Source organism: Lathamus discolor, chromosome 6 (genome assembly GCF_037157495.1).
Source record: "Lathamus discolor isolate bLatDis1 chromosome 6, bLatDis1.hap1, whole genome shotgun sequence".
Lineage (NCBI taxonomy): Eukaryota > Metazoa > Chordata > Aves > Psittaciformes > Psittacidae > Lathamus > Lathamus discolor.
Genome location: NC_088889.1, coordinates 30110700 through 30137191, shown reverse-complemented (window position 1 = coordinate 30137191; position 26492 = coordinate 30110700). Strand labels below are relative to the sequence as shown.

The 26492-nt window shown below is 42.3% G+C and overlaps 1 protein-coding gene across 4 annotated transcripts in view; it reads right to left on the bottom strand.

Moving 5' to 3' along the window:
- ITPK1 (inositol-tetrakisphosphate 1-kinase) overlaps positions 1–26492 on the bottom strand; it is a 145416-nt gene that overhangs the window by 108718 nt on the left and 10206 nt on the right. For all 4 annotated transcript variants that reach the window (XM_065685623.1, XM_065685621.1, XM_065685619.1 and 1 more), the window contains exon 3: positions 975–999. In XM_065685623.1, coding sequence (XP_065541695.1) covers positions 975–999 — 25 coding nt within the window. The remainder of the gene's footprint in view (positions 1–974; positions 1000–26492) is intronic.

Here is a 26492-nt window from a genome sequence, read left to right as displayed (position 1 = left end):
ATCCAGTTTAACTAGTGATGGGATTTTTTTAAAGTCTTTTCTGATTGTGGATTCTTTAAAATAATATGACTTTTTCTTTTTTTTTTTTTTTTAAGTGCTTTTCTCCTACTCCCTGCTGGTGTTGAGAAGCACCTTTCACATGGACTTAAGGGCAGCCTCAACTATTAGTGGGTAACACCCCACTTTCCTCCTCTCTCCTCTGTCCTCTCTATTGAGGCAGTTTCATCTCTACTACTGAGACATGAGAAAACAAGTGTGAAGAATACACTGACCACTTGAGAGTCAAGCCAATCACTAGACAGGCATGAGCAAGAGTGAAACCTACGACACACAGCTTTTCTAAGTACACAGAATAAGCCAGAAGAGCATGCTTCCCCTTTGATCTTTTAGGGCTAGAGTGCTCTATGTTACAGCTGTCCTTGTAAACCTTTTCCAAGTTGCCATCATCCTTTAATTAACATCTTGCCTGAAATACGACCATTCAGACCTGGGAAAGAACAAATGTAGCCAACACCTGAACTTATCTGTAGATAGGCTACAACTCAAAGGGACTTTCGTATCATTTCCCTTCTCACTGTGTTACAAGAACATTCCTTCTGCCTTGGTTTTATTCAAAGGCCATCTCCTGTTTCTATTAAGCCTGACTGTCCATGCATGCAATAAACACTAAGTAACATCACCTAATCAACTAGCAGATCTTATTAATCAACAGACACAAGAAAAGCCTAACTGCACTCCCACTTTAACCAGGGCACTTGCTGAAACTAGATGGGCTCAACAGACACTTCACAAAAGGGGGATCCTCTTTTTCCAAAAACAGTATCCGAAGCAGTGAATTGAATGGAAAAGAAAGAAAAAATAATTAAGCCCTGGTCATGCTGCCATCTAATTGCCTGCATTTTAAATCAGTAAACATTCTTCACAAGAAAATGGGAGGAGCAGGGGAGGGGAGGATAAAATACATTTTTACTCACCTGTACTACTTCTACTCCTCTTTTCCTGGAAAAGAAGGAAAAGAAAGTAACGGTTAATATTGGAAACGCAGGGAAAATGTAAAACCAAATGCTAATGGAAAAGGGTTGCTTCACTAGAATGCAAACAATAAAATTTGCACTAATGAACCTGATTCAAATTCAGCAAAGCACTTGTTCAATCCCATTCCCTGCCTAGGAAGCACTTCAGCAGCTTCTGAATCATGGCCTCAGAAGTGACCCAAAATACAAGCAGCTGCACCACTGGTACTGATACACCTGCCAGGTGAGCAGTTAGCAGGAGGTGATGTCATATAAAATTGAGCATCTCAATTTTAGTCACTTCTACTCCCCTCTTCATTTCTCAATCTGACCTCAAGAGTGTGTGAATTGCACCACAGCACATTCCACACGCTTGATAGATTATTTGATTTTGATGCAAAGATACATGTATAAATGTCGGAGAGAATGAACAGAGCACCTTAAAGCCATCTATTATCTTATTTACAGTCTTGTTCTACCCCTGACATCTTGGTATGCAGAACACTTCCCAGAGCTACACACACAGAGTGACTTGCATCAGTTGTTCTCTGTTTGAAACCCTTGCCAAGAAACTTCCAAGCTGCCCCATGGCTTATCTTCATCACAAGCACAAAGATATTCAGGCTGGCTCTAGGAACCAGCTCTGCAAATCAAGTAGGGAAAGGGCCAAAGAAAGGGTACAGGCACAGGCCAGGGCCAGAACAGAGATAGTGCCCTGCAGCTGGAGCACCCTGCCCAGATGCACCATCCCGCTGCAACTCCATTGCAGATATACCCCCACATATCCACTGCTCAAGACAGATGATCCATTCTGGAAGCAGTGCCTCAGAAACACAATAATTTAAAACTTCAGCTGGTGATTGATACTGCACTGTGTCAGATGGACCTAACTATGCTGGCCTCAGCAGAGGCAACAACCCTTACATCATGTAGCTGTGCCCCAAAAAAGCTAATAAATTACAGAAGCAGCCATGCAAGCAAACACAAACAGCTTCAACCTCATAAAGGGAGTATGTTCCATTGTCCCAGCCTGAGCAAGCATCAACCTACTGGCTAGGACAGGACTCTATGTGCATCAACCCCCAGTATCAGTGTTTGCTCTGGGCAGAAATGGACACACACCCAGGTATGTGACCAGGGAGACAGACACAGCGTAGAGTGATATCCTGTTCCAGATGGTGGGCAGTGTACATTTCAGGACACCAGAATGTGCAATGCCCAATAGTTTAGACACGACCTCGGACTTCAAAGGCTTGTAATCAGGCTAGCTCCTGCCAGAGCACCGTTCAAATACCTGGGGTTTGCTAGAAAAGCCCAAGCCTCTGAATACTGCTTTGGCCAACAGGGAACAGTTCTAGTGATCCTGAAACACCAGGAACAAGAGACTAGAGAGGGCTACTAATTATAGACAAAAATGTTGAGAATTGCAATTGTTAGAGCCGATTTAGGTAGATCTGTAAAGATGGGTGTCTACCAGTATGAGAATTGAGATTCAGGTACATGCAGCCAGACAACGCCCAGTCACTGAACTTGACAAGTTATCAAGCAAAACAAACTATTTCTGCTCTAGTCCTGAGAGCAGGACTTAATCCCTGGCACAAAGCCCAGCTATCCCTGCTCTGTGCCACCCGCCCAGTATATGCAGGCTATTTAAATATGTTAGAACCTTCTCTTCACTTTGAGGACACAGGAAATTTAACATAAAAATCAAAAGCCTCAGCAAGCACAAGACAGGAATCTCTCTTCTTCATCCCCACTAAACCCATATATGAAAATCAAAGACCCTTCTGGGGCAAGGTCATGGATCAGGACTGCCTAACTCTGCCCTCAATGCTTTTCTATCTAAGAGTGCCTGTGTTGCTGTCCATAGTTGCAACTGCTGCACACTGCTGAATACACAATGGCTCCTCCAGTTTTCCATCCAATACAGTCTTTCTTTTGAGAGCCCATTACAAAGATGCCCAAAGGGACCCGCAATCAATCAGCATCTATGACACAAATTGCGCCCTTCTTCCACTTCACCAGCCTGGAGTTTGTCTGGCCTAGAAGCAGCATGCAACACACAGCCGCAACAGAGAGCTTGTCGTTGTTCAGCAAGAAAATTAAAAAGCTAATGAAACCAAGCACCTCTTGCCGAGAATTTCAAAACCCTCTTGCAGATAACAGTAGCCTGTAAGTGGTGGGTGATTAATATACTGCCATTACAGTGTGGGAAGCATTGATTCAGCTGAGGCTGGCAAGAGGCATTCCAACTGTGTTTTGAGAAGAAACTATGAATCTCATAGAGAAAGAGTTAATGGCCAAATTGTCGAAACCATGATTTTGATACAGCTATGCAAAACAAATAAGAGGTATTAGGTGAGGAAAGCTTATTTTTTGTAGATTAGGGCAGCAGCCTGCTCAGAAGAATTCCAAGTATTGTAGGCTAAAACTTAAAATAACCAAACCAGCTACATTTTTGCTGTGTTTGCCCTGGAGTAAACTGAAAAACTCAAAACTGCCATTGAAATACACCAGGCTTCAGATAGGACTGCTCCGGAGAAGCTGGAAGAATAGAAGCTGATGGCAAAAGCTGCATTTCTTGCTGTGCCTGCATACACGCTAAATAAGCTTCATCCTACTTTGAAGAAGAAAAATCCTGGCAAGCTGGTTGAGAAAGAGTCAGTCCAAAGGTCTTCTATAATTTCCCTAAAACGAACTTTGCAAATTTACTGAAACTTAAGGAAACCAGTTGTAGTGCCACAGGACAAGGAAGAAGCCAGAGCAGCACACAATCAGGATGAGAAGGGGTGCCTGCTTCTGGTAGGATATCACACATACTTCACGGGAAGGAGGAAGCAATCACTAAGGTTGGCTTGTTGCAGTGGGTCTTCCCCTTTTTCAGAACAGAAAGGGGGGTGCTCCCCTTTGGTTACCTGAAACATGAGATCTTTTTATACTTAAGCTCAGGGGATGAGAAAGCAAAGAAGCATATGTATTTTGAGGGTTAGTTAATTTGGGAAAAAATCTCTACCAAAAATCATTAAAAAAAAAATATTTTAAAGACAAAAGGTATCCAAAGAAGCTGGATGTCAAGCAACCACACATCTCAGTTCTAGCATTAGCTAACTCTCTGTCTCAAAGATTTCCCAAGCCAGTTTACTCCAGGCTTTTCAGCCAGGCAGGTCACAGCTGCAGGCTCAGGGCAGCAAGACATCCCTTATGCAACCAAGCATGCATGCAACACCATCTAACCACACTAACTGCCTCACGTCACACATGAAAGGGCTTAGGGACAGGCAGGGAAAGAAAGCTGATCCTACACACAAAAAACTATAGGGCCCTCAAAAAATAAGCAAACAGAGAGAATGAAGCATGCTGTGTACCACAAGCAATTCTCCAGCAAGGGGCTGTCTGTGCAGAACACTCAATGGAGACGAGCTATTTGCTAAATTAACTGCTCTGAGAATCTGACAGAGCCATGGACCAGCCATTACTTATTCCTGTGGTGCTTAATACATCCTATAACCTCGGTGTACATCCTTTTGGGCTGTTTCTTTAGCAGAGGACAGGATTTCTGATAGCTATGCTGATACATGCACCACAGATGCACTCAACATACACAAATACTACAACAAAGTCCTCTCTCCAATGCAAACCCAGATGCTTGCATGGGTACAGGACTGTAGCTCAGATACAAGCAGCGAACTGCACATTCTGAAGATAAGCCAGCTAAGAACAATTAACTGAGGGATAAAAAAAATACGTCCAGGAGAGACAGACTGCTTCCTGAGGTACTAATGCCTAAGTCAAAAGTGCTGTCTCCCTGGGGAGGGGTGAGGAGAAGAGGGCTATTTCACCTGGCGTGCTCACCACTACTCTTGTATCTTTCATGGTGTTGCCCATGACTTTTCTTCCCGTGTAGCTTGAAACTGAGCCACAGCCTACCAGAAGAAGGGCTCCCATTGCCAGCTTTCCTGCCTGCTTCCTGATATTGGCAAGGGGCTATACAAAACCCACAGCAAGTCTCTATTTCTGAAAGGAAAAGAAACATCATTATGAGTTGTTTTTCCCTTCTCCCTCCAAAGGGGCAACACAGCTGGGTCAAAGAGATCGCATCTGTTCACTTTCATTGAACAGATGTTTGAAAAATGGTCACTTTTAAACTATATTCACAGAGGTCCTTATTTTTAAAATACATCTCATTCCAAAGATCATCTAGACAGGGATCTGGTACTCCAATCATCAGCCCAGGGCAGGAAAACCAAAAAAGTATCAGCAAATGTTAGAAAACCTCTGGGAGAAAAAGGGAAATAGTGTCTGAATGTGATAAAACTAAACACCTAACTAGTTTCAATCTCTTCACCTGGCTTAGTATGCCTAAAGCTATGGAAACCCATACACGTGCAGCACATATTACTGATGGGTGCTTTGCATGTTCCTTTCCTTCAGCACACAGCTCTGCTGAATCACACACTGCAACACTTAAAGGAAAAGCAGAAGCATTTAAGTAACTGCTGCATTAGCCTCCAACACCAATTAAAACCCAGAAACTTGTTGTGACTTACTAGTTCTACACCTGAAACCAGAAAACAACTCTACTGGATAATACAAGCCTCACCATATACAGCAGCAATTAAAATAGTAACATGCAAGCTGACTTCATGTTTAAGTTAGAATGATGTATGGATTTAGAGAAGAATTCAATACCAAATTGCCAAAAATACATTAATCAGTGTTTTGGAATTGATGTTTTTCCACAGCCTCAAACTATGTAGCTTTTGGGATTGGGTTTGTTGGGTTGTTTTTTATCATCTAAAGTAAACAGTTTGGATTAATTCCCCACAGCATCTAGGACATTATAGTGAATTAACAATTAAAAGAGAAAACAACTATCAGGTCATATATCATAGCCATGGTTAAATTAAGTAACATTTTTGCTGTCTGGTCTGAGTTACAGACTGAAAAATGCTAAGCCGAATTTACAATTCCAAAAGTAAAAAGGAATCTTTGTACCTGTTTTAATAGCCTACAAAGTTATTAGTGCACACAGTGAAGTTCATTTTCTCAGACAGGAGGATGTTTCACCTCCAAAATTTCCCATGTAAAAAAGTGGCAAATAATAACAATGCGTTGCACTGATATAAAATATTAAAAAGTTTTCCTAGAAAAGCAATACGTTGGTAAAGGGAGTTGTACAAATATGAATGCATCAGAGCAAAAACCTGCAGCTGCTAAGACTCTGCACCACACTGAAATGAAATCACCAGACACAGAGAAAGGCACCAGGTAAGAAATACCAAAGCAAGGCATGAGAACCAGCCAGTACCGGCCATCTGCAGCCTTGCAGACAGCCTGTTTCTCCCCCTAGCATGAAGGCAAGATCAGCTCATTCACCTTAGTTTTTCCATCAGCAGAATACCCTGCATTTCTGATATTAAATATGAGTGAGGATCCTTGCTTTTACTAATTTTCACCACTAATGGACTCCACCTTATTGTCTATGAGGGAAGAAATCAAGAAGCAACCCCAGCACAGGGGTGCTCGGTGTCTGGGGGCTCCGGCTTCTAGACACAGCCATCAGCACGCATGGAAGTTAACCGAGGGCATCTGAAATAATGAAATCCATCCGCGGGTCCTGAAGGAGCTGGCGAATGAAGTTGCTAAGCCACTGGCCATCATATTTGCAAAATCATGGCAGTCAGGTGAAGCTCCCAACAACTGGAAAAAAGGAAATACAACCCCCATTTTCAAGAAGGGGAAAATGGATGACCCAGGGAATTACAGACCAGTCAGTCTCACCTCTGTGCCTGGCAAAATCTTGGAGCAGATTCTCCTGGAAGGCATGCTAAGGTACATGAAAAACAACAAGGTGCTTGGTGACAGCCAGCATGGCTTCACTAAGGGGAAATCCACAATTTAGTGGCCCTCTATGATGGGGCTATGGAACTGATAGACAGGGGTAGAGCAGTTGATGTCATCTACCTGGACTTGTGCAAAGTATTCAACACTGTCCCACACGATATCCTTCTCTCTAAATTGGAGAGACATCAATTTGATGGATGGACCACTCGGTGGATAAAGAACTGGCTGGATGGCCACATGCAAAGAGTTGTGGTAATTGGCTCAATGTCCGGCTGGAGACCAGTAATGAGTGGTGTCCCTCAGGGATCGGTGTTGGGACCGGTCTTGCTCAACATCTTTGTCAGTGACATGGACAGTGGGATTGAGCGCACCCTCAGCAAGTTTGCCGATGACACCAAGCTGTGTGGTTCAGTTGATATGCTGGAGGGAAGGGATGCCATCCAGAGGGACTCTGACACACTTGTGAGGTGGGCTGATGCTAACCCTATGAAGTTCAACCATGACAAGTGCAAGGTCCTACACCTGGGTCAGAGCAATCCCAGGCACAGCTACAGGTTGGGCAGAGAAGAGATTCAGAGCGGCCCTGCGGAGAAGGACTTCGGCTGTTGTTGATGAGAAAATGAACATGAGCCGGCAGTGTGCGCTCGCAGCCCAGAAAGCCAACCGGATCCTGGGCTGCATCAAAAGGAGTGTGACCAGCAGGTCGAAGGAGGTGATCCTGCCCCTCTACTCTGCTCTCGTGAGACCTCACTTGGAGTATTGTGTGCAGTTCTGGTGTCCTCAACATAAAAAGGACATGGAACTGTTGGAACAAGTCCAGAGGAGGGCCACGAGGATGATCAGGGGACTGGAGCACCTCCCATATGAAGATAGGCTGAGAAAATTGGGGCTGTTCAGCCTGCAGAAGAGAAGACCTCATAGTGGCTTTCCAGTATTTGAAGGGGGCCTATAAGGATGCTGGGGAGGGACTCTTCATTAGGGAGCGTAGTGACAGGACAAGGGGTAACGGGTTAAAACTTAAACAGGGGAAGTTTAGATTGGATATAAGAAGGAAATTCTTTCCTGTTAGGGTGGTGAGACACTGGAATGGGTTGCCCAGGGAGGTTGTGAAAGCTCCATCCCCGGCAGTGTTCGAGGCCAGGTTGGATGAAGCCTTGTGTGGGCTGGTTTAGTGCGAGGTGTCCCTGCCCATGGCGGGGGGGTTGGAACTAGATGATCTTGAGGTCCTTTCCAACCCTAACTATTCTACGATTCTATGAAATGTGGGAAGACTCCAATGTAACACGAGGATTTTTTGTGATTTGGTTTTTTGGACACAGAATATCAAGCAGGGAATTGATCTGAGATAATTTTACCAACATATATCCCCCAGGTCTTACCTTTCAGCAAGATTTTCCCCTTCAGTAACCACTATTTTGGAAAGATTTATGGCTTAAATGAATCTAAAGTTGGCATTTGGAGGAGGGAGTCCTCAATTTTCTCAGATGCAAAGCATCATACATCCAAAGGAGAAGCCAAAAAGTTCACCTTCATAATGCAGTAAGAACAGATAATATAATATAGGGGGAGAAAATGTCTCCCTTAAAACTAAGTGCTGTCTAGATGGGCTGAAAAAAATGAGACTTTGGGCTGTCACAAAGGACCTTTTAAGTAGAAAAGAGAATCAGAGGGTAGCCACATTTGTGTATTTCTTCTTTGTTTTTATAAATAGAGAATGGTTGAAGCAATAGCCATCCTCATATATCAGACACCACACCACTACCCCATTCACACGTGACATTCAGTAAAACCATCTGACCTTCTCCACATCTTCAAAGCATTGTATCATCCCATTTACAGCTATGAAAGTGCTTCTAAGAATGCTGTGTCAGAACACAGAGGCAGCACTAAAAATAAGAGAAAATCCTGGTAGGGCGGCAGCAGCATCACTCTGGTATACACTGCAGTACCCCAATACTTCCACATGCCACAAATTACTACCACAACACACACAGACATTCACCAGCATCTCACAGCAAAAATCCAGCTAGAAACCCACTAACCCCTTATCCTGCAAGTGTAACGACAACGTGAAGTATCCGACAGCACGACTTCAGAGGTTCCAAGTAGCAAGGAGGAAAAACCCATTAAAGAAACTAGACACTGTAAGCAGCAACTAGAGGAAATAAAACCGCCTTTAGTCACTAAATATTAAGACAAAGTTTCAGTAATGGCTAATGAAACATTGCAAGGCTACTGATTTTAGCATTATAAAACATATTGTGGAAATAAAATCTGTATTTCCCAAGTTATAAAAGCCATAAAGTACAGTAAATACAAACTCAAAAAGGCTCTGTTTCCTTTCTAAAGTAGCCATTTAAAATGGATCAGTGCTCCTGAGCTCTGCCAGACTCTTTTCTTGGAACTAGTGACCCCAGGTTCTGGGAGCCCATACTTGCTGTTTTCCCAGTAGCGACACAAAACCTTTAACTACAGTCTTTTGAGAAAAAAAAAAAAAAAACAACTGAAGGGCCATCAGTGGGAAGAGGGAATAACTAACAGCTGCACAGAAAAATTATTAAAGGCAATGAGTTATTGCCTTCCAGACATTCAGAGGCATATATAGTACCTGATGACAATTATAAGCAATTGAGCAGGGTTCAGGCTTCAGCCATAGGCTTACGCCACCAGACATTACAAGATCCAGTTTCCAGCTATGGCAGGCAGCCATGGCATGTGAGCTCTTTATAACCTTATTAAAAACCATCTTTAAACCAAGCTGGTTTGGCAATGTATCTTCCATTACAAGACATTAATTTCCCAAAGGTCAGAGTGCTTCAGATTTGCAGGCTAAATTGTTCCACCATCATCCTTTGGCTTCAATAAACTGCTTGCCTCCTTAAGCACTGCAAAAAGTATACATGTCCTCTCTGCTCCCAGCTCCCTTTGTCTCCCCATGACCCTGGCCACCCCAGTGTTAATACGGCCCTCTGCAAAAAGAAAACTAACGACCCATCCCTTTCAAAAGTCCTTCTAAGGTCACAAAGCACCAGTGAAGACTGAGAGACCTGAGAAGAGGCAGCAGAGTCAGTATCTCTTCTGGGGACAGATACAGTATTTATATGTATGTATAGAGATAGATACATAAATGAACTCTCATTGCAGAGATTATTAGAGGATTCCAGGAATGTAAAATGTGATGGGATGGTTCCTATGAGTGGACTGTTGAAATGGAAGGATACAGGCTCTTCAGGAAGGACACACAGGGGAGACAAGGAGAGGTTGTCACCTTCTGTGTCACTGACTAGCTGGAGTGAATGGAGCTGTGCCTGGCAATGGATGAGGAACTGACCAAGAGCTTATGGGTCAGGATTAAAGGGAGGTCAGGGACAGAGGACATTATAGTGGGGTCTGCTACAGGCTGCCCAACCAGGAAGACCAAGCAGATGAGGCCCTCTATAGACAGATAGGAGCAACTCCACATTCACAGGCTTTGGTCCTCATGGGGGACTTCAATCATCCCAGTACCTGTTGGAGGGACAACACAGCAGGGCATAAGAAATGCAGGAGGTTCCTGGAATGTGTAGACAATCTCCTATTCACCAAGAAGTACATTAGTTTGCAGACTGGTATTTTGTTTACTTCTGACTTTACAGATACTGCCAAATTGCAGGAAAAAACATCCCACTTCTCAACATCTGTTACGCCAAAGTAGGAATGCAGCTATTAAAGTCTCATCAACTCCTCCAGTACCAAACTGGAACATAAGACAAAAACTGAAAGACTTGCCGTGAAAAGCCACCTATACTAAAGCTGAAAGAACAACTCGCACAGACCCGGTGCATGAAGATTTCACCAGTGTCATTTCTGGGTAACGCTGCTAGAACTGCTCCAGTCTGAAAGCTAATGGGAAATTGATTCTTCCCTGTGCCAGTGGTGAATCCAATAAGCATACAGTATTTTTCAGTTTTCCACATGCCTTAAGTCATAACCTTTTTCACTTCAAAAAAGATAACACCCTCTGTGCCCAAAAAGCAGAGTGTAATGGTAAGCAACTGTGCAAAATGGCATTAGAACTGCCAGATCAATGCCACTTTAAGAAAGTAAGCAACAAATTAGAATGGTTAGTCACAAATAGTCACATGAAACAAAGAGCAGTAACTGCAAAGAAACAGTGAACACAACTGGCAGTTAATTGGAGATATTTACTGTGAGGAGATATCCTGAAGCTCCTGTGGCTACAGCTAATAGATTTCTTATGCCAAAGCTCTGAAGAGGACTTGCAAATAAGAGCACACTCAACTACAGAAGTGCTGCAAGATGAAAGTGCAGGGCTGCAGGTTCAGTTCAGGCTAAAAGCTTCTCCCCTACAAAGCTTCACCATTTTGTCATGGCAGGGAGAACTGGCAGCATGCAACTCATGAAATAACAGACTAATACAGCTTTAAGCTTATACTGTATGCCAGCTGCATTTTGATGCCTTTCAGGAAGCTTTGTTCAGCAACACACTGAAGTCCTTCTACCTTTGCACAGGTCTTTCTAATTTTATGCTTCAACAGCTCTCAAACCAAACTAGCTAACAGTACTGGTCAAATGCCTATTCTCTAGAGTGAGATGCCATCACATCTAAAGTCAGTTGCAGCGCAGTGTAGGCAGAGTACTCTTAACTCTAGCTACAATTACATTTGCCTCTGCCTTGCTCCTGAGCAGTATCAGCTCTTGAACAGAGGTTTACCAGTAAATCCCTGAATTGCATCAGACAAGATAATCAAGCTTCCTGCCTGTCGGCCTCCTTTCAAAGTTCCGGTTGCAAAAGATGTGGTCTAAGAATTAACAAGTGCTGAAGCAATGCATAGAGTTGAATCAATGCATATATGTATCTATGCCACTTCTGCCTACCTACCTATAAAATCTATCTAGAAACTGGAGGCTCACCTAGCTTTAAACTCCTCAGCTCAGGTACCAAGAGTTATTTTATTGTACCAGCACAACTTAGGGCAGACTTTAGTGCTCCCCTAAGGATGTAGTCAGCTACTGGGTTTTGCTGACAGACTTTATTTTTCATTTTCAAAATCCCTGAACTGGTTTGTTTAAAACAATCTCACTGGTATCTTCTCGTACTACAGGAAAAACTGGACTGAACCATAGGCCCATTCCTACTGGAAAACAGGATGAGAAGGGCAGAACAGGCTAAGAAGAGAACATATCTTTTTGTTCCAGCATAGGCAAGACTGTTGAGGGAAGTGGAGAAAACAATTGGTCCACCCCACTGTATTAGAAGGACAACAGAACCAGGTTGCTCTTACAGATATCTATCTAGGAGAGCAGCTCTCAGAAATAAAGGATCTAAGCCAGACACAAGCAAGCCTCGGTTTATTCTAGGGTTTCCTTTAGGCTCCTGCCTAAGTGTTCATTGTGACCCAATATAGTTACTTATTATGCAATGTATTTTAACTTTTAAACCAAAGGCTAGTAAAACCTGCACACATATTTTACATACATAAAACCTGCATACGTTTTGTATGCATATATATTCTAAGAGCTTTCTCTTGGAATTGTAACAACTTCCAATTTCCCCTTAGTAAACCAGCTACCTTCCATATTTTGGTTAATCAAATATATTCAAAGTTTCTGGGGCCTTTATAAGGCAAGATGAGGTTTGCATAGGGACTGCATACATTTTTCCCTTCGTCTGAACAACATACAATCACAATGTATATTATGACACACAGAAAGTTATTTCATTAATAGGTTTAGACTTAAGCACTATCAATCAGATTTAGGCATCAAACGATTCCTCTCTATTATTGCAGATAAGCTGTCCAAATCACTAACACTAGTTTACCAGTATTAATGCAAGTGCAAGGTCCTACACCTGGGTCGGAGCAATCCCAGGCACAGCTACAGACTGGGCAAAGAAGAGATTCAGAGCAGCCCTGCAGAGAAGGACTTGGGGGTGCTGGTTGATGAGAAAATGAACATGAGCCAGCAGTGTGCGCTCGCAGCCCAGAAAGCCAACCGGATCCTGGGCTGCATCAAAAGGAGTGTGACCAGCAGGTCGAAGGAGGTGATCCTGCCCCTCTACTCTGCTCTTGTGAGACCTCACCTGGAGTATTGTGTGCAGTTCTGGTGTCCTCAACATAAAAAGGACATGGAACTGCTGGAACAAGTCCAGAGGAGGGCCACGAGGATGATCAGGGGACTGGAGCACCTCCCGTATGAAGACAGGCTGAAGAAGGTGGGGCTGTTCAGCCTGGAGAAGAGAAGGACTCTTCGTCAGGGACTGTAGTGACAGGACAAGGGGTAACGGGTTAAAACTTAAACAGGGGAAGTTTAGATTGGATATAAGGAGGAAATTCTTTCCTGTTAGGGTGGTGAGACACTGGAATGGGTTGCCCAGGGAGGTTGTGAGTGCTCCATCCCTGGCGGTGTTCAAGGCCAGGTTGGATGAAGCCTTGTGTGGGATGGTTTAGTGTGAGGTGTCCCTGCCCATGGCGGGGGGGGCCCACGGCAGGGGGGGTGGAACTAGATGATCTTGAGGTCCTTTCCAACCCTAACTATTCTATGAGTCTATGATTCTATGACATACTGTTATCAGCTACCAATCAAGGTTAAAGAAACAACACAGTGATTTGAACTGATGGCATACATCCTATATGCACCTATCTATATACCTCACTGCATCTATCTATGTAGAGAGACTGGGATTTTCAGATTAAATATATTTATGTCATGCCCTACCTATAAGCCTTCCCAATACCTCCCTGGTCTATATGGACAGAGAGAATTCAGATTGAAGAAGTTCAACACATCTGGTAAGCTAACCTACAATGTGCATAATTGTTGACAGCAATTGTCTTTTCTTTGGAATAGGAAAGCAAAAGAACAGAAGAGAAAAAATGACAAAAGGTGAACTGCCTTGGTCTCTCAAGTTCATATAAGAATTTTGAGTGCCCAACCTGTATTGGCCTGCAGTAAGCAGCCTTTCTGAAAGTGCCTGGCAATTGCCCTCTAAGAATCTAAGCCCTTCAGGACTTCTCTTAGCTTCAGGTATCTGACATAGTCACTTTGAACAATCTCACTGGAGCTGGCACACAGCTACCTGACAAGAGGATACAGAAGAAGAAACCATATTACAAACAATCATTTACCAGAATCATTATTTACAGTCTGTCTTAACTAGACCACAGTCTCTCCACACTGTGCATTTGTAAAGCATCCCGGACTATCGACCTGGAGAACTACTACAACACTCAGGGAGGTTCTAGCAATGTAAATCAACTCTGATGGCAAAAAATGGTTCAAAAAACAGTGTGTCTTCTTCAAGGCTCTGGAAGGTTGGCAGAGAACTCTTGGGTCTCCTACCAAACTGATGTTCAGCATGTTAAGACCACTTCGTGGCATTTGTTGTAACAGTATAGAGGCCTAGAAGAAAAAATTCTGTCATAATACTTGAAATCCCAAGAATGAATTAATTAGGAATATCTGGGAGGATATTCCTCCCTACAAACACCTTTCTACAAAGGGCATAGGTATGGCAAGCCAACCTGAAAAGCCTTCCGTGTTTGCTAGGTTCTCACACACTAATCGCAGATCAGAATCGTTTCTTGAGAAAAATAAGTACTTTTTTTAAAGGCAGTTGGAACAGACTTGTGCATATGCTAGAAGCTGCCCCTTCCACACCCCTCCTCAGCCCGCTCCCCATCACCTCTTTCCAGCATGCTGTAGGTGCTCCATTTACTTTCCTAAATCTTACCTAGAATCCCACCTTCTACCCAAACAAAAGCACCCTTGTGGCTTGCCTAGTCATTTAAAGGAGCTTCAGCTGCTATCATCTTCAACATAATAAGCATGCTGCACAAAGACCATCAGTCCAGCATGGGCAGTGCAACCAGGCTCTGCTGGGCCCAGGCTGGCACTGCAAGTTCTGCAGGTCTCTTGCACATCGTGAGGCAGAACAAACGCACACCTCCACTCTGCTAAAACCAAGGGGTACAGAGAGAGACGCATGCCTGCCAAACCAGCTCTTGTCTAGAAACAGTTTTTAATGCACTAACACTGAGACCAAATGCCATACATCCACTGCAACTTTCCAAGACTTTGGGAAACAGCCTTGAATAAACCTTTGGGGAGCTTTTATAGAGGCCAGACACCCACTGAGACATATGTGAGAAATGTGTAATGCACCAATTTTTTTTCACTTCTTGGACCTCTAAAAGACTGGGCATTTCTTTGGCAGAAATTAGAGACATATTTAAATTCAGCAACACGACACACAAGAATGAGTTTATTCATCTCCAGCCAGGCTTCAAGTAAGATATATGGTGTCTGGGGCTTTTTCTTTCATGCAAAACTTCATTATACAAACAAGAGAAAGTTAATGCAAGAATGTTAACATGTCTGCTCAGTGAGGAAACCTGACTGACACTTTCTTTCCCCTCCTCCATAAGGGATGGCCCTAACATTTTGGCACTGTACAAGTCAAACAACAAATCTTCCTCAAGTTTCGTTAGCTCTGAGAGTACTTGCGATTCCTTGTCTCCTACACTCACCAAGTGACCACTGTTAGCATACGCAAGGAAGAAGTTTTCCTCTGTTTACGGAACCAGAGTGATTCATCGGCATAACTGACAACAAGAGTCTATACCGAAAGGTTACTGTGGCTAGCTATACACAGTCACAGATACCAATCCAGTGTTTCATCAGGTTAAAAGGACATTAATGGGAAGGTTTAGCATGAAATGAGAGACATTCATAGAAATCTTTTCTCCTCAAACTCTGCATCAGTTTAGGTTCACATAACTCACCCAGTCAGTTCCTCTGTTTTGCTTGCTCCCTTTGAGATGCGTTTCAAGTTTCAGCCTTTAGCCTGGGACACTTATGAATGCAGCTGTTATTTTAAAGAAGACTGGCTGGTTAAGCCCCAAGTACAAAGCAAGCTAAAAGCAGTTCCAGTATCACCTGAAACTAGGTTTCACCTTTATTTCGCTATGTAGCTTTCCCCAAACACAGTACAGCCACATTAATAGAAAACAAAAAGCACCTGAAATCTGAAAAGTGCCAGTCTGCAGCCTGGCACCCTATGTGAGAAGAAAAAGAAGAGAATACATGGTACAAATTAAAGAAACGTAAACTTGATTGTGTTTCTCCATTTGAGCAGATTCAGATGCCAATACCAATAATGGCAATTTTCTTCCCCTGTAACTGACTCTTCTGCTTTAGTTTATGTCAACATAGATCAAAGAAAAATGATCCTACTTTATTTGGAAGCCTCATTAGAAAGTCTTGCAATAAAATGAAAGCTTGGCTTGCAACAAGCAATGATTGTACTGTTTGAAAATATTTCATTTATTGACACATGGCCAACTTCCCTGAGAAGCAACAGGACAGAGCACTTGACAGCACTGCAGTGAATCATCTTGGTGATCCGCACAAATTACACGCAATACTAGAAATCAAGTAAAATGTCTACAACTGCAACATCTGAGTATGGTCCTACTTAAAAGAAAAAAAGCTCTAAATGAAGAGACAGTGAATTAATAATTTTTTTTTATTATACAACACACAACAATATTAATAGTTGATGTGCACACTGGGACACACACACAAAAAAAAAACAACCCCCCAAAAAGCCATACCCTGTGGAGGAACCTCATCAAAAGGCTGTGATAAGAGAACCAAGTTTTACATTTGTCTTGTTGGATGGGGCTGCAGTTTGAAGAGTTGGAAAGCCAACACATGGAACAAGGTACAGCTGCCAACCTTTTAGTATCAAGGCAATGTAAGTCATGAATATCCACAGAAACACACCAAAAGCTTTGGGCACGGGTAGACATGCCATTGGCATGTCAATGGATCAGCCAAAGCCAGGAAGCTTAAACTTGAAGCTGGAGCTGAAACTTTGTCTCGTTGTCTAAAGTCTCCATCACTCATGACAGTTTCTGTACACCAAAAGGGCAAAAATGTATCTCTCAGAAATCTCCACCCTAGCTGGCGAAAATGCCCTGTCCTGGTGGCTCAGTCCACTTAAGAGAAGCACATCTACATGTGCCTTACAAGAAAGATGAAAATCCTACTTATTTTTTCCAGTCCACAGGCTTCTTGCTTTAAGCACTAGCATATGTACAAGTCTGCCAGAACACCCATTTTCTTGTTTGCTTCAGTGCATTGTTTACAGCGCAGTAAGAGGACAAAAAAAAACCCCAAATTTTCTCATTCATAAAACATATCTACTGCCTTTTTACCCAAACTGTAATACAAAATGCACATCCCCACATAAGGTCCAGTCAATGACAAAGACAGTTCTTCAACATAAGTCCTGTTTCCTCACAGGAAGTTTAGAACATCCCACTTCTCTGAACCAAGTAGATTTAACTGATCGGATTCAGCCCTTCTGCAGACACCCCTCTGCCCAAAAGGTCACCCTCAGAGGTCTGCCTTAGGACAACACACACAGCACGTGCCTTGCTGTCTCCCACACCCCTGACTTTCACAGCACATCTTGCTACTAATCTCTCCTGCACAGGCACACTGGGGTACACACACACACAAGGTGCTCTAATTAATCCTGCCCTTGTTTTTGTCATAACTTATCCTAGACAGCAGCTGTTACACCCATCGCTTCCATCCATGACTGAGCACATGTGTTCTAAGGCCACAGCTTTCCCAAATTTGGCCAGGGCATGCAGGCGCTGATAGACAACCCCCAAACTGCTATTACATTTCCTAACCAGATTCCATTGGAGCCCAGATTCGGATCTGCTGGGAGGTCTGCTACACTGCGTAACTGGAAGAGCTAGACAATTTCTTAGGCCTCCTCAGATTTTCTAGAAGCTGCCTTTACAAGCCAAATCACACCATCACACTGGAGCTCTGTTACTCAGAGGCTTGTTCTACCTCTCAGAAAAAAAAAAAAAAATCCTAAGGCCAACAGTTCAGCTGCATCTTGCACATTTGTTTACCTTCATGGACTCATCTAGATACTCTGCCTCTCCCCATTACAACAGTGGTGTGATCACAACACGCTGATAAGTTTATAAGATAACCTAAATCCCTCTTAAAGGGAAAAATAAAAAGCTAAATTTCTATTCTAATCTACCAAATTACCATTGTTCTTATCATTGCTAATGATGTGGATGTATAAACACTTGATCCAGCTTCTGAGGAGGAGCTGGAAAGGCAGACATGAAGGCAGCGAGTTGTTTTCTTTTGGGTTATATTTGTCTGGCTCTGTCCTCAAACTCACTCTTCAATCCCAGTAATTGGCAGCAACTAATTAGAAGGAAAAATGCAAGTAGTTTATTAAACGTTTGATTAAATGTTGATTACATGTTTGATTAAACACGATCACAGAACAAATCTCCCTTGGATAAGCATACTCATTTTGTCTTGCTCACTTCTTTTGTTTATAGACATCCGAGATAAGAACTGTAGAGATGATGCTATACCACACACATGGATTTCAAGCCTATAGGAGACTCCACAACACAAGGCAGAGAAGTTGATGATTCCTTTGCCATTTCAGGTAATTCCCCATGTTCTCTCTTTAGGGCTTTCACATTTGGCTGTGGGGTGTCATACACAGGATCAGCTCAAAGATACTTCCAAAATTACATAACAGGTTAACTGGAGAGACAATCACCATAAAAGGGACTTGTAGAAAGGTTACAGCTTTTAAGCTGTTGTAATTCTGAAATATGTACAAGACTTGAAGAATCATTATACGGGGGGGAAAAAAAAAATCCACGTTACACAACAGTTTCAGATGACGTTGAAAATTCCGGATGTCTTAGATAGATTCTTGATACAGTTCGTCTGCTGTGGGAAATGGGTTTTGTGCATCCCATCTGCTGTCACTTAAGAGTTATCAAGTAATAATGAAAATGACTGAACCATGTAATACTATCAGAATTTTAAACACAGAGAAGTGTACACATTTACCTTAGTAAATAAAAGTAACATTTGCTCAGAGTATCTCCAGGAATTCTTGTTTGTGAAGGCAAAAGAAAATCCTTACCCACGTGTCTGCTTTTACATCCCACTAGCACATCAATGTGCAAAAGCAGTATTTCTTATCCCCATAAGTCTTTTTCCCAGGCAGCGTGTTTTCACATCAGATCCTTGCACTCCCTGTTTCATAAAGGAGGCGGCTGCTCCACACCCAGCTTTACGTAACCTCCTTGCATGCAGTAGCTCAGCCTCACTGACTTCACTCTGGCACTGGGTGGGTATTATCTGCCTACCTGGCCTTGCAGGGTTTCATGCTTGGTCAGCACACAGTCCAAGGTGCCACACTAAGCTGCAAAATACATAAGCATCACCTTAGGAGTTGAAGCTATTCCAATTTAGAAAAAAACATTACTCTTCAAAATCACCCCAGCCCTCTACAAGGATAAAGTTGTGATCTACAAAAAGATAATCAAAACTCTGAAAAAGCTGCACTCTTGAGAGGCCATAAATGGTCATTATCTTATTTGGACTACTCTCTTACATCTCAATGCCACACTACATCATCCCTATTTTCTCTAATTATTTTTCCAGATAAAAGTAAAAAAATTGGCAGGATATATTTTCTTTAAAGACTAATTTGAACACCTACTTTCCCCGGCCCTGAATTCTAGCATCACCATCCACAAGGTGCCAAAGAAGTCCTCCTCCAGCCTGGCCTACGTGACCCTATACCACTAGCCCAAGGCAGACACCAGACAAACATTACCCCAGTCCCACAGACAGCTCTCAGACCCGCAAGGCTGCAGAGTGCCCAGCAACCTCCCGGAGGTACAGCTAGCCAACAGCCCATCAAGGCCAGTCTAACAGTATCAATGTCAGCCTTGATTTTGCAGCAGAATCCTCTCTCAAGGCCTGGCTTCAAGAAAAAAAACCGTTTCAGAGCAAAGTACTGAAGTGCAAACTCTTTGAAACAGCAAAAAGCACTGGCCTGCATGTTAGTCAGACATTAACACCTACAGTTCAGATTATTAATTTCAGATGGAGTTTAAAACAGCAGCTATGTGCCCCTGGGCACTTTTAAATCACAGACCCTGCTTACAGAGGTACACTACAGATCTGTTTATACCCTCATCTTCAGGATATTCAGTCAGAAATGATGCTGGAGAGGTAACAGACCATTTCATTAGTATTTTACACCACTGTTTGCACATTATGGTGTTCTCAGAAAAATCCGAGTAAGATCATGCCTAGGCTTTTTCAGGAACACCTTCCTGGCCAGCAGGTCAAGGGAGATGCTTCTCCCCTCTGCTCTGCTCTCCTGAAACTCCACCTGAAGTGCTGCATTCAGCTCTGGAGCCTCCAGTATAAGAGGGACATGGACCTGTTGGAGTGTGTCCAGAGGAGGCCAGAGAAGATGCTCAGAAGGCTGGAGCACCTCTGCTTATTAAGGCAGGCTGAAAGAGCTGTGCTTGCTCAGCCTGGAGAAGAGAAGGCTCTGGGGAAAACTTAGAGCAGCTTCCAGTACCGAAATGGTGCCTACAAGAAATCTGGAGAGGGGCTTTTTACAAGGGCATGTAAAAATTGATAGGACAAGGGGAACAGGGCTTTGAGCAACCTAGTTTAGTGGAAGGTGCCCCTGCCTATGCCAGGCAAGTTAGAACTAGATAATCTTTAAGATCTTTTCTAACCCAAACCATTCTGATTCTCTGGTGAAGAGTAACTTCTCTACTCACATCAGTAAGGAAAAAAAAAAAAAGAAAAAGGGTACAGACAATCAAAAAAGAAAAAAAAATCCAATGCTGTATTTTTGGCAATTTAAGGCTATGAACTGAGAAAGAATGAACAAGCTCTTATGTTCAAAAGTTTAATACTGTGAAAAGAAGAAATATTTCTTTTTCAAGTATTTATCTATAAAATATTTCACTGTAACTAAGGCCCTAACCCACAAAGTCTTGCATCCTACCTAACAATAAACTGCTTGCAGATGCTTCTCAAGATAACCTGCATGCTAAACTTGCCATTAAACTTCTGCCCATACACAAGGGAGAGAACTACAGAGAGAACGTATTATCAAGTATCAAGAACATAATATCAAAGATCAAGTTCATTTCCATTTCTTTCACTGCCTTGGTGCGAGGATTGCTCAAGATGCATTATCCAATGTCTCTACCCATCTACAACCATATAGTTCTTGCGCTGTAATATAACGGCACCAAGCCAAACATCACCGCATTTGCACCTTTCTAGTAAGTGTAAGTAGGCATATAACGCTTATGCTGTCGAGTACCAGCACCTCTGCTGATGATGAACATGCTAGAATATGCACAGCAGAAGCTGTGGATGAAGCTTGCCATTCTCTCCCCTTTGCTTCACAAACTATAGTTTCATTTTAACCACAAATTAAAATGACCAACTTAGGAAAGCCAATACAAGAAGATGAAGTCTTAGCTTGGCAAAAGCTGAGCATTCACTCTGTGTATGATCAAGTGAAAACATTTACTAGGTAAATACATCTGAGAGAGAACAGCAGGTAAGAGGTAAAATTGTTAAAACGCATTGGGATCATCAATAACTAGGTTCAATGATACTTCTTTTACAGAAATCACCAATAAGGAACAGCTTGAGTTTTTAATTTTGAGCCATGCCTTAGAATTGATAGGTACAAATTAAGAGCTGCTGACAAATAGCAAGATAAAGTAATAAACACTTTGCCTGTCCTTTGAGATCTAATGATCTGTGAGCCATTAGCAGTCAGTTCAGCCACACAACAGCATTCTGACAGGTTTGCATTATCTCTACCTGCATTTGACAGGTGAATAAAGTATTATATTGGAAAATTTGCTGACTTGCTTAAGTTACAATGAAGCCTATTACAGAGCCAAGAGCCAACCCTATTCTGGCTGCCAGGCCTGTGCCTGATTCAAGAGACTTTTCTCTATGCGCTCTCTTGGATTGCCTAGTATACCTTGATTTGGAAACTCCCTGTACAAGCCCCACCCCCAGTAAATACACAAAAGACATCAAGATTTAAACATGTCAATTCTTTGCAGCTCATCTGCATACACCTAAGACTTTACTCACACATCAAAGCTGTCTGGGCAGTGTGCTTCAAAACCCCCTTGTAGTCAAACTATACATTTACAGTACAACAGGAAAGAGCCACCTCTCAAGTTTTTTGGGACTGGCTTTGCAGGAATGCCTCCAAGTTGCTGGGGTAGTGTAGGCATCCAACACTGACATCAGACATTTCTGAATAAACAATTTAATTTCCTTAAGTGTTGCATGGGACGGAAAAAGCCAGGGAAAGAATTTTCACATTCAAAGACATACAGAGAATGGGGAGGGGACAAGATCTATCTCTTTAATTGCTTTTGTTTCATCAAAAGGATATAAAAGCTTCACTGAAAGAGAACCTTCATCTCTGTTCTTATAGAAGGCTCTAATAATTATCCCCTTAAAGTCAAAGTAGCTACTGAAAACACCCACACACACAGACATTACTGTTTTAAAGACCAAAAAATATTTAACCAAAAACATTTTGCAGCACAAGCTTTCCTTTACTGTAATATTAGCAGCACTGCAAGGCTACTCCATTCTGCATGGACAGACAAGTGATAATCCACTTTGATTTAATGAGAGATGAAATAGGGAGATTTTACATGTACCCCATGCATTTTCCTGAAATACGTATCTTGGATTTCAGGTTTCGCTAGCACCAGCAGCAAGCATGCTAAAAAAAAATAAATCTATTCTTACAGGGAGCTTTCACACCCACATATCAGTCAATATAACAAAAAGGCAGCCGCAACACTAACAAGTAACAGGAAACTCAAATACTATACTTAGTCCTACAAAAACATTTCAAATTACACTACCGGATACTTCCCTGGGCCAACAAGGCATCCAGAGTACTTTCAATGGCATCATGGTTACATGTTTTAATTACTACCTACCACACTTTTGATTCTTGGCCATCAATCATTGTTATCAAGCCATTACATCTAAATGTCTGCTTTCAGTAGCTATGGTGCAAAAAAAGCAAGAACAAACCAGCAAGAGAAGTCTGTGTGTTGATCCCAGGTTTGCCACCAAACTTGTGCAACTGTGAACAAATTCAATTTCCATCCCACCCTCAGGTTTTCATTAATAACAAAGAAAATCTGAACTCCAGGTATATCCAGTTCCCAAGGAATCCAACTGCAGAGATTTCCAGCGGCTTCAGAAGGAGTTGGATCAGACCAAGTTCTGCAAATGTGCTCAGCTCTCACCAAGGTCAAGAAAACTCAGCACCTTAACAAGTAGGAGCTTTCGAGCACCTCAGCCTAATTCATATGCAGGGATTACAGTTTTAGGAATAAGCACAAAGAACTTGACACACATCTGATTTGTCTACAGAACAACAGATTTAGAGATTTTGATCTTAAACATCAGGGAACCGCTTTGCCTCAGAAGAAATCTGTGGTAAAGCTGTCTTAGAATAAATTACTCTGTTTCCAAGTTTTTGCCCAAGCTACACACCAAACATTTTACTTAAGGTCCCCTAATTGCACTTGTAGTAATTTGGGGTAGGGGGCAGGGAGGAAACGCACCTTTCCACAGTCCACTGGTACCAAAACTGACACACAAAGAAAAGCAACTTTACATATACACGTTAGCTACCCATGTTCTGTGGCTTCAGAAAAACATTATCTTGTTTGAAGAAAGTTCTCCTGCCTGGTTCTACAGGCCTGTTACACAGTGGCAAACAGGAGAAACTAGGGATAAGGAAAAATCAGGGAAGTTACTTGATAACATACAAAGAGCCAGGGCACATCAGAATGAAGGTCCTACTCTGCCTCTAGTATGGCTGTTCTCTCTCTTAGCCAAAGAAACATCCCAAAATAGTGGTTTTCTTCAGTGATCACTTGTAATCACAACAACACTGTTTCATTACCACTGCAACAATGCTTGAGGAAAACCTGGCAAAAAGGAATGGACTTAAGCATTACATTATAATAGGTTATTCAAGACAAATGAGAGATCAAATCACAGCACAAAAATATTGTTCCAATCCCTACCTAAACAATACCTCTTGTAAGCCAAGATGCAGCACTACACCGATCAGAAAACTGCTTAACACAGTAGCACAAAATGAGAACAAACTTACTAGAAAAGCTGGTGGTTGGCACCGCACACATGGAAGTGACAGCCTGCTGCAACCATAATTCTGTACTATACACCCGAGTTTATCTTACTTGGGGAAAAAGAACAAAACTTCCCAATGACCCTATGCCTTTCTCATTCCACCATTTCTGGCTCCTTCTAGCATCATTTTGGGCTCCAAAGATGTCAGACTCAACCAAGTAAAGTCTTCTCTACTCTCCAGAGCCTTCTCAGGGAGACTTGAGTTTGTATATGCTAAAGATCCATCTGGTTTAAATACAACAACCAGAACCAGCGATAACCTGTTATATACCTTAAGGAAAAGATAGCCAAGAGAGGCTTTACATTATATTTAGACCAGATAATGGTTAAGACCCACTGTTCTTACTGCAAAGGCGGCAAGTTCTGATCCACAAAAAAACTCTACCTTGAGCTGCAATGCTACATGCAAATAGGCAATCCATCACTAGCAAGCAACAAAAGTGAGGAAGATCAATGTCCTATGGCACACATAAAGAGTAAAGCTACAATCACATTGCACAAAGTGATCAGAAGGGAAACTAGCTAGAGTTCCTGAAACAAAGTTAGCCTCAAACAAAAGCAGTTTAAACTTGGGGATGTCTCTGACCGAAGATTTTTCACTCTACTGAATTGTGAGTAAAGCAAAATTCAAAACACAAATTCTCCCAGATGCTGAGAACTGAGGGCCTAAAATAGCATCAGAAAGAGAAAGAAAATGGAGCTTCAACCCTCTATCAGCAGCAAGCATATACTTTCTATTCCTCAAAGCATGCGAAAGTTTCGGTTTTATAAAGGCCAGGGAAAAGGTCAAAAAGGTCTCTTTGAAATTCACTCCAGCCTGCATAGAGTTCTTGGACTTTGATCTATTCCTCGATACAGAAGGAAAGGTTGCACCAAAATGTCTAGCCCCAAAGTCAAACTATAGCCCATCCAGCACTTGTCCACCTGCAAATAGATCTCTTTTCCTCCTATAGCCCCACCTCCCACTTGTAGTCCATGCAGTCAGGAACAGCTAAAGATGTAGCACAAACCATTGCCTCTCCATCAATTAAACCAGCTTTAAAAGGTGGTAGCTTTGAAAAAGGAAACTTCTACTGAGTGACAAAGGATGCTGCTCAATTTCATCATCACTTACTCTGCACAGCACATGGTGCTTCAAACTAACGTACTGGCAACAGTACTTCTCCCCTTTCACACTTTCCCGTTTGCTGCCAGATTTAGCTTGCAGGTCAGCAACTAAAAGTACTACTTTTTTCTCACCATCAGCCTTTCATTAAAACAGTAGATTTGCTTAGTTTCTTTTTCCCTTTCCTCCTTCACATACACTTATACACACTTTTACTGGAGTTTTCTTTCAGCACTTGAAAACTCCCAGATTGACAGCTCCAGTGAATTAAGCTCCTTCTTTGTCGGCAAAACAAGAGCAGCACCACAGGCAACCTCAGAACAAGCTCCTTCTATCCTCTTCTTCCCACCCCTCCAACTAGCAAGCGTATCTGAATGGTGAGCTTTGCACACAGCTTTATCATGCCAGGGAGCCTTGGTAAAGAGTCTCTGATAATGTGGTTTACCCAGACTATCTCACAGGACACTAATATTAAAGCCACACACGATGGAAACGTCAGAGCCAATGCATTATCGGCATGCACCTGTACTAGACAGCACAGTAACTCTGAAACCATGAGGCTGGTCTAAACATATGCAAGTCTCTGCTAAAAGACTGACTGGCAAAGAAAATCTATTTTAGACAACAGTGTGAAAGAACACTGAGCTGAAGCAACTTCTAAAGCCATACCTGAAGCTACACAAAGGCAATGTTAACTGAAAACCAACAGAAAGGCCAGAGAAATTCACCGCTTTCAATATCAGACAAAAGACTGGGGCAGATTTTATTTGAAAATGTACATTTAGCAAAAAATGGTACAGAGAGTGCCTCTGTTACTACCGCAGTACTAATACTGTACTTTACTTTTGGAGACTGCTCCTCTGCTACGTTACCAGTTAACCTGCTGAGGCAGCAAATGCAGATCTGGATGCTCTCTTCCAATTACAAGGGATTTTTAGGTTCCACAAAACCTTCTGCTCTTGGTTGTCAGTTACAGATAAGCATGCACCAGATGAACTTAGATGACTCCTAAGATGTACCCAGCCTTTAGTTGCCCCTCCTTCCTCTTTTGCAACCTTTATTTTTAGCAGAAAAATCTGTTTTGGGGAAGATTTGACTTTTGAACTTCTTACCATATCTTGACTGAAATTATGTATTTCTTTTTAAATTGGTCAAGATACAGGGTGTTCTATTAAAATGAACATGTATATGTACACTTAAAAATAAGCAAAAAAAACCCCAAATAAAACCAAAACCAACCAACCACTACCCACAACACAGCAACTTTGTATGTGCTCATGTTTTAGAACAAAACTAGAGAATAACCAACATGGGCCAATAACCTCCTTCAAAAACATATTAAAAGGTTTATGTGGAGTAGATCCATCTGTGGCTATTGAATATGGCACCATGGATACAACTGCTGCCGCTCAACACTG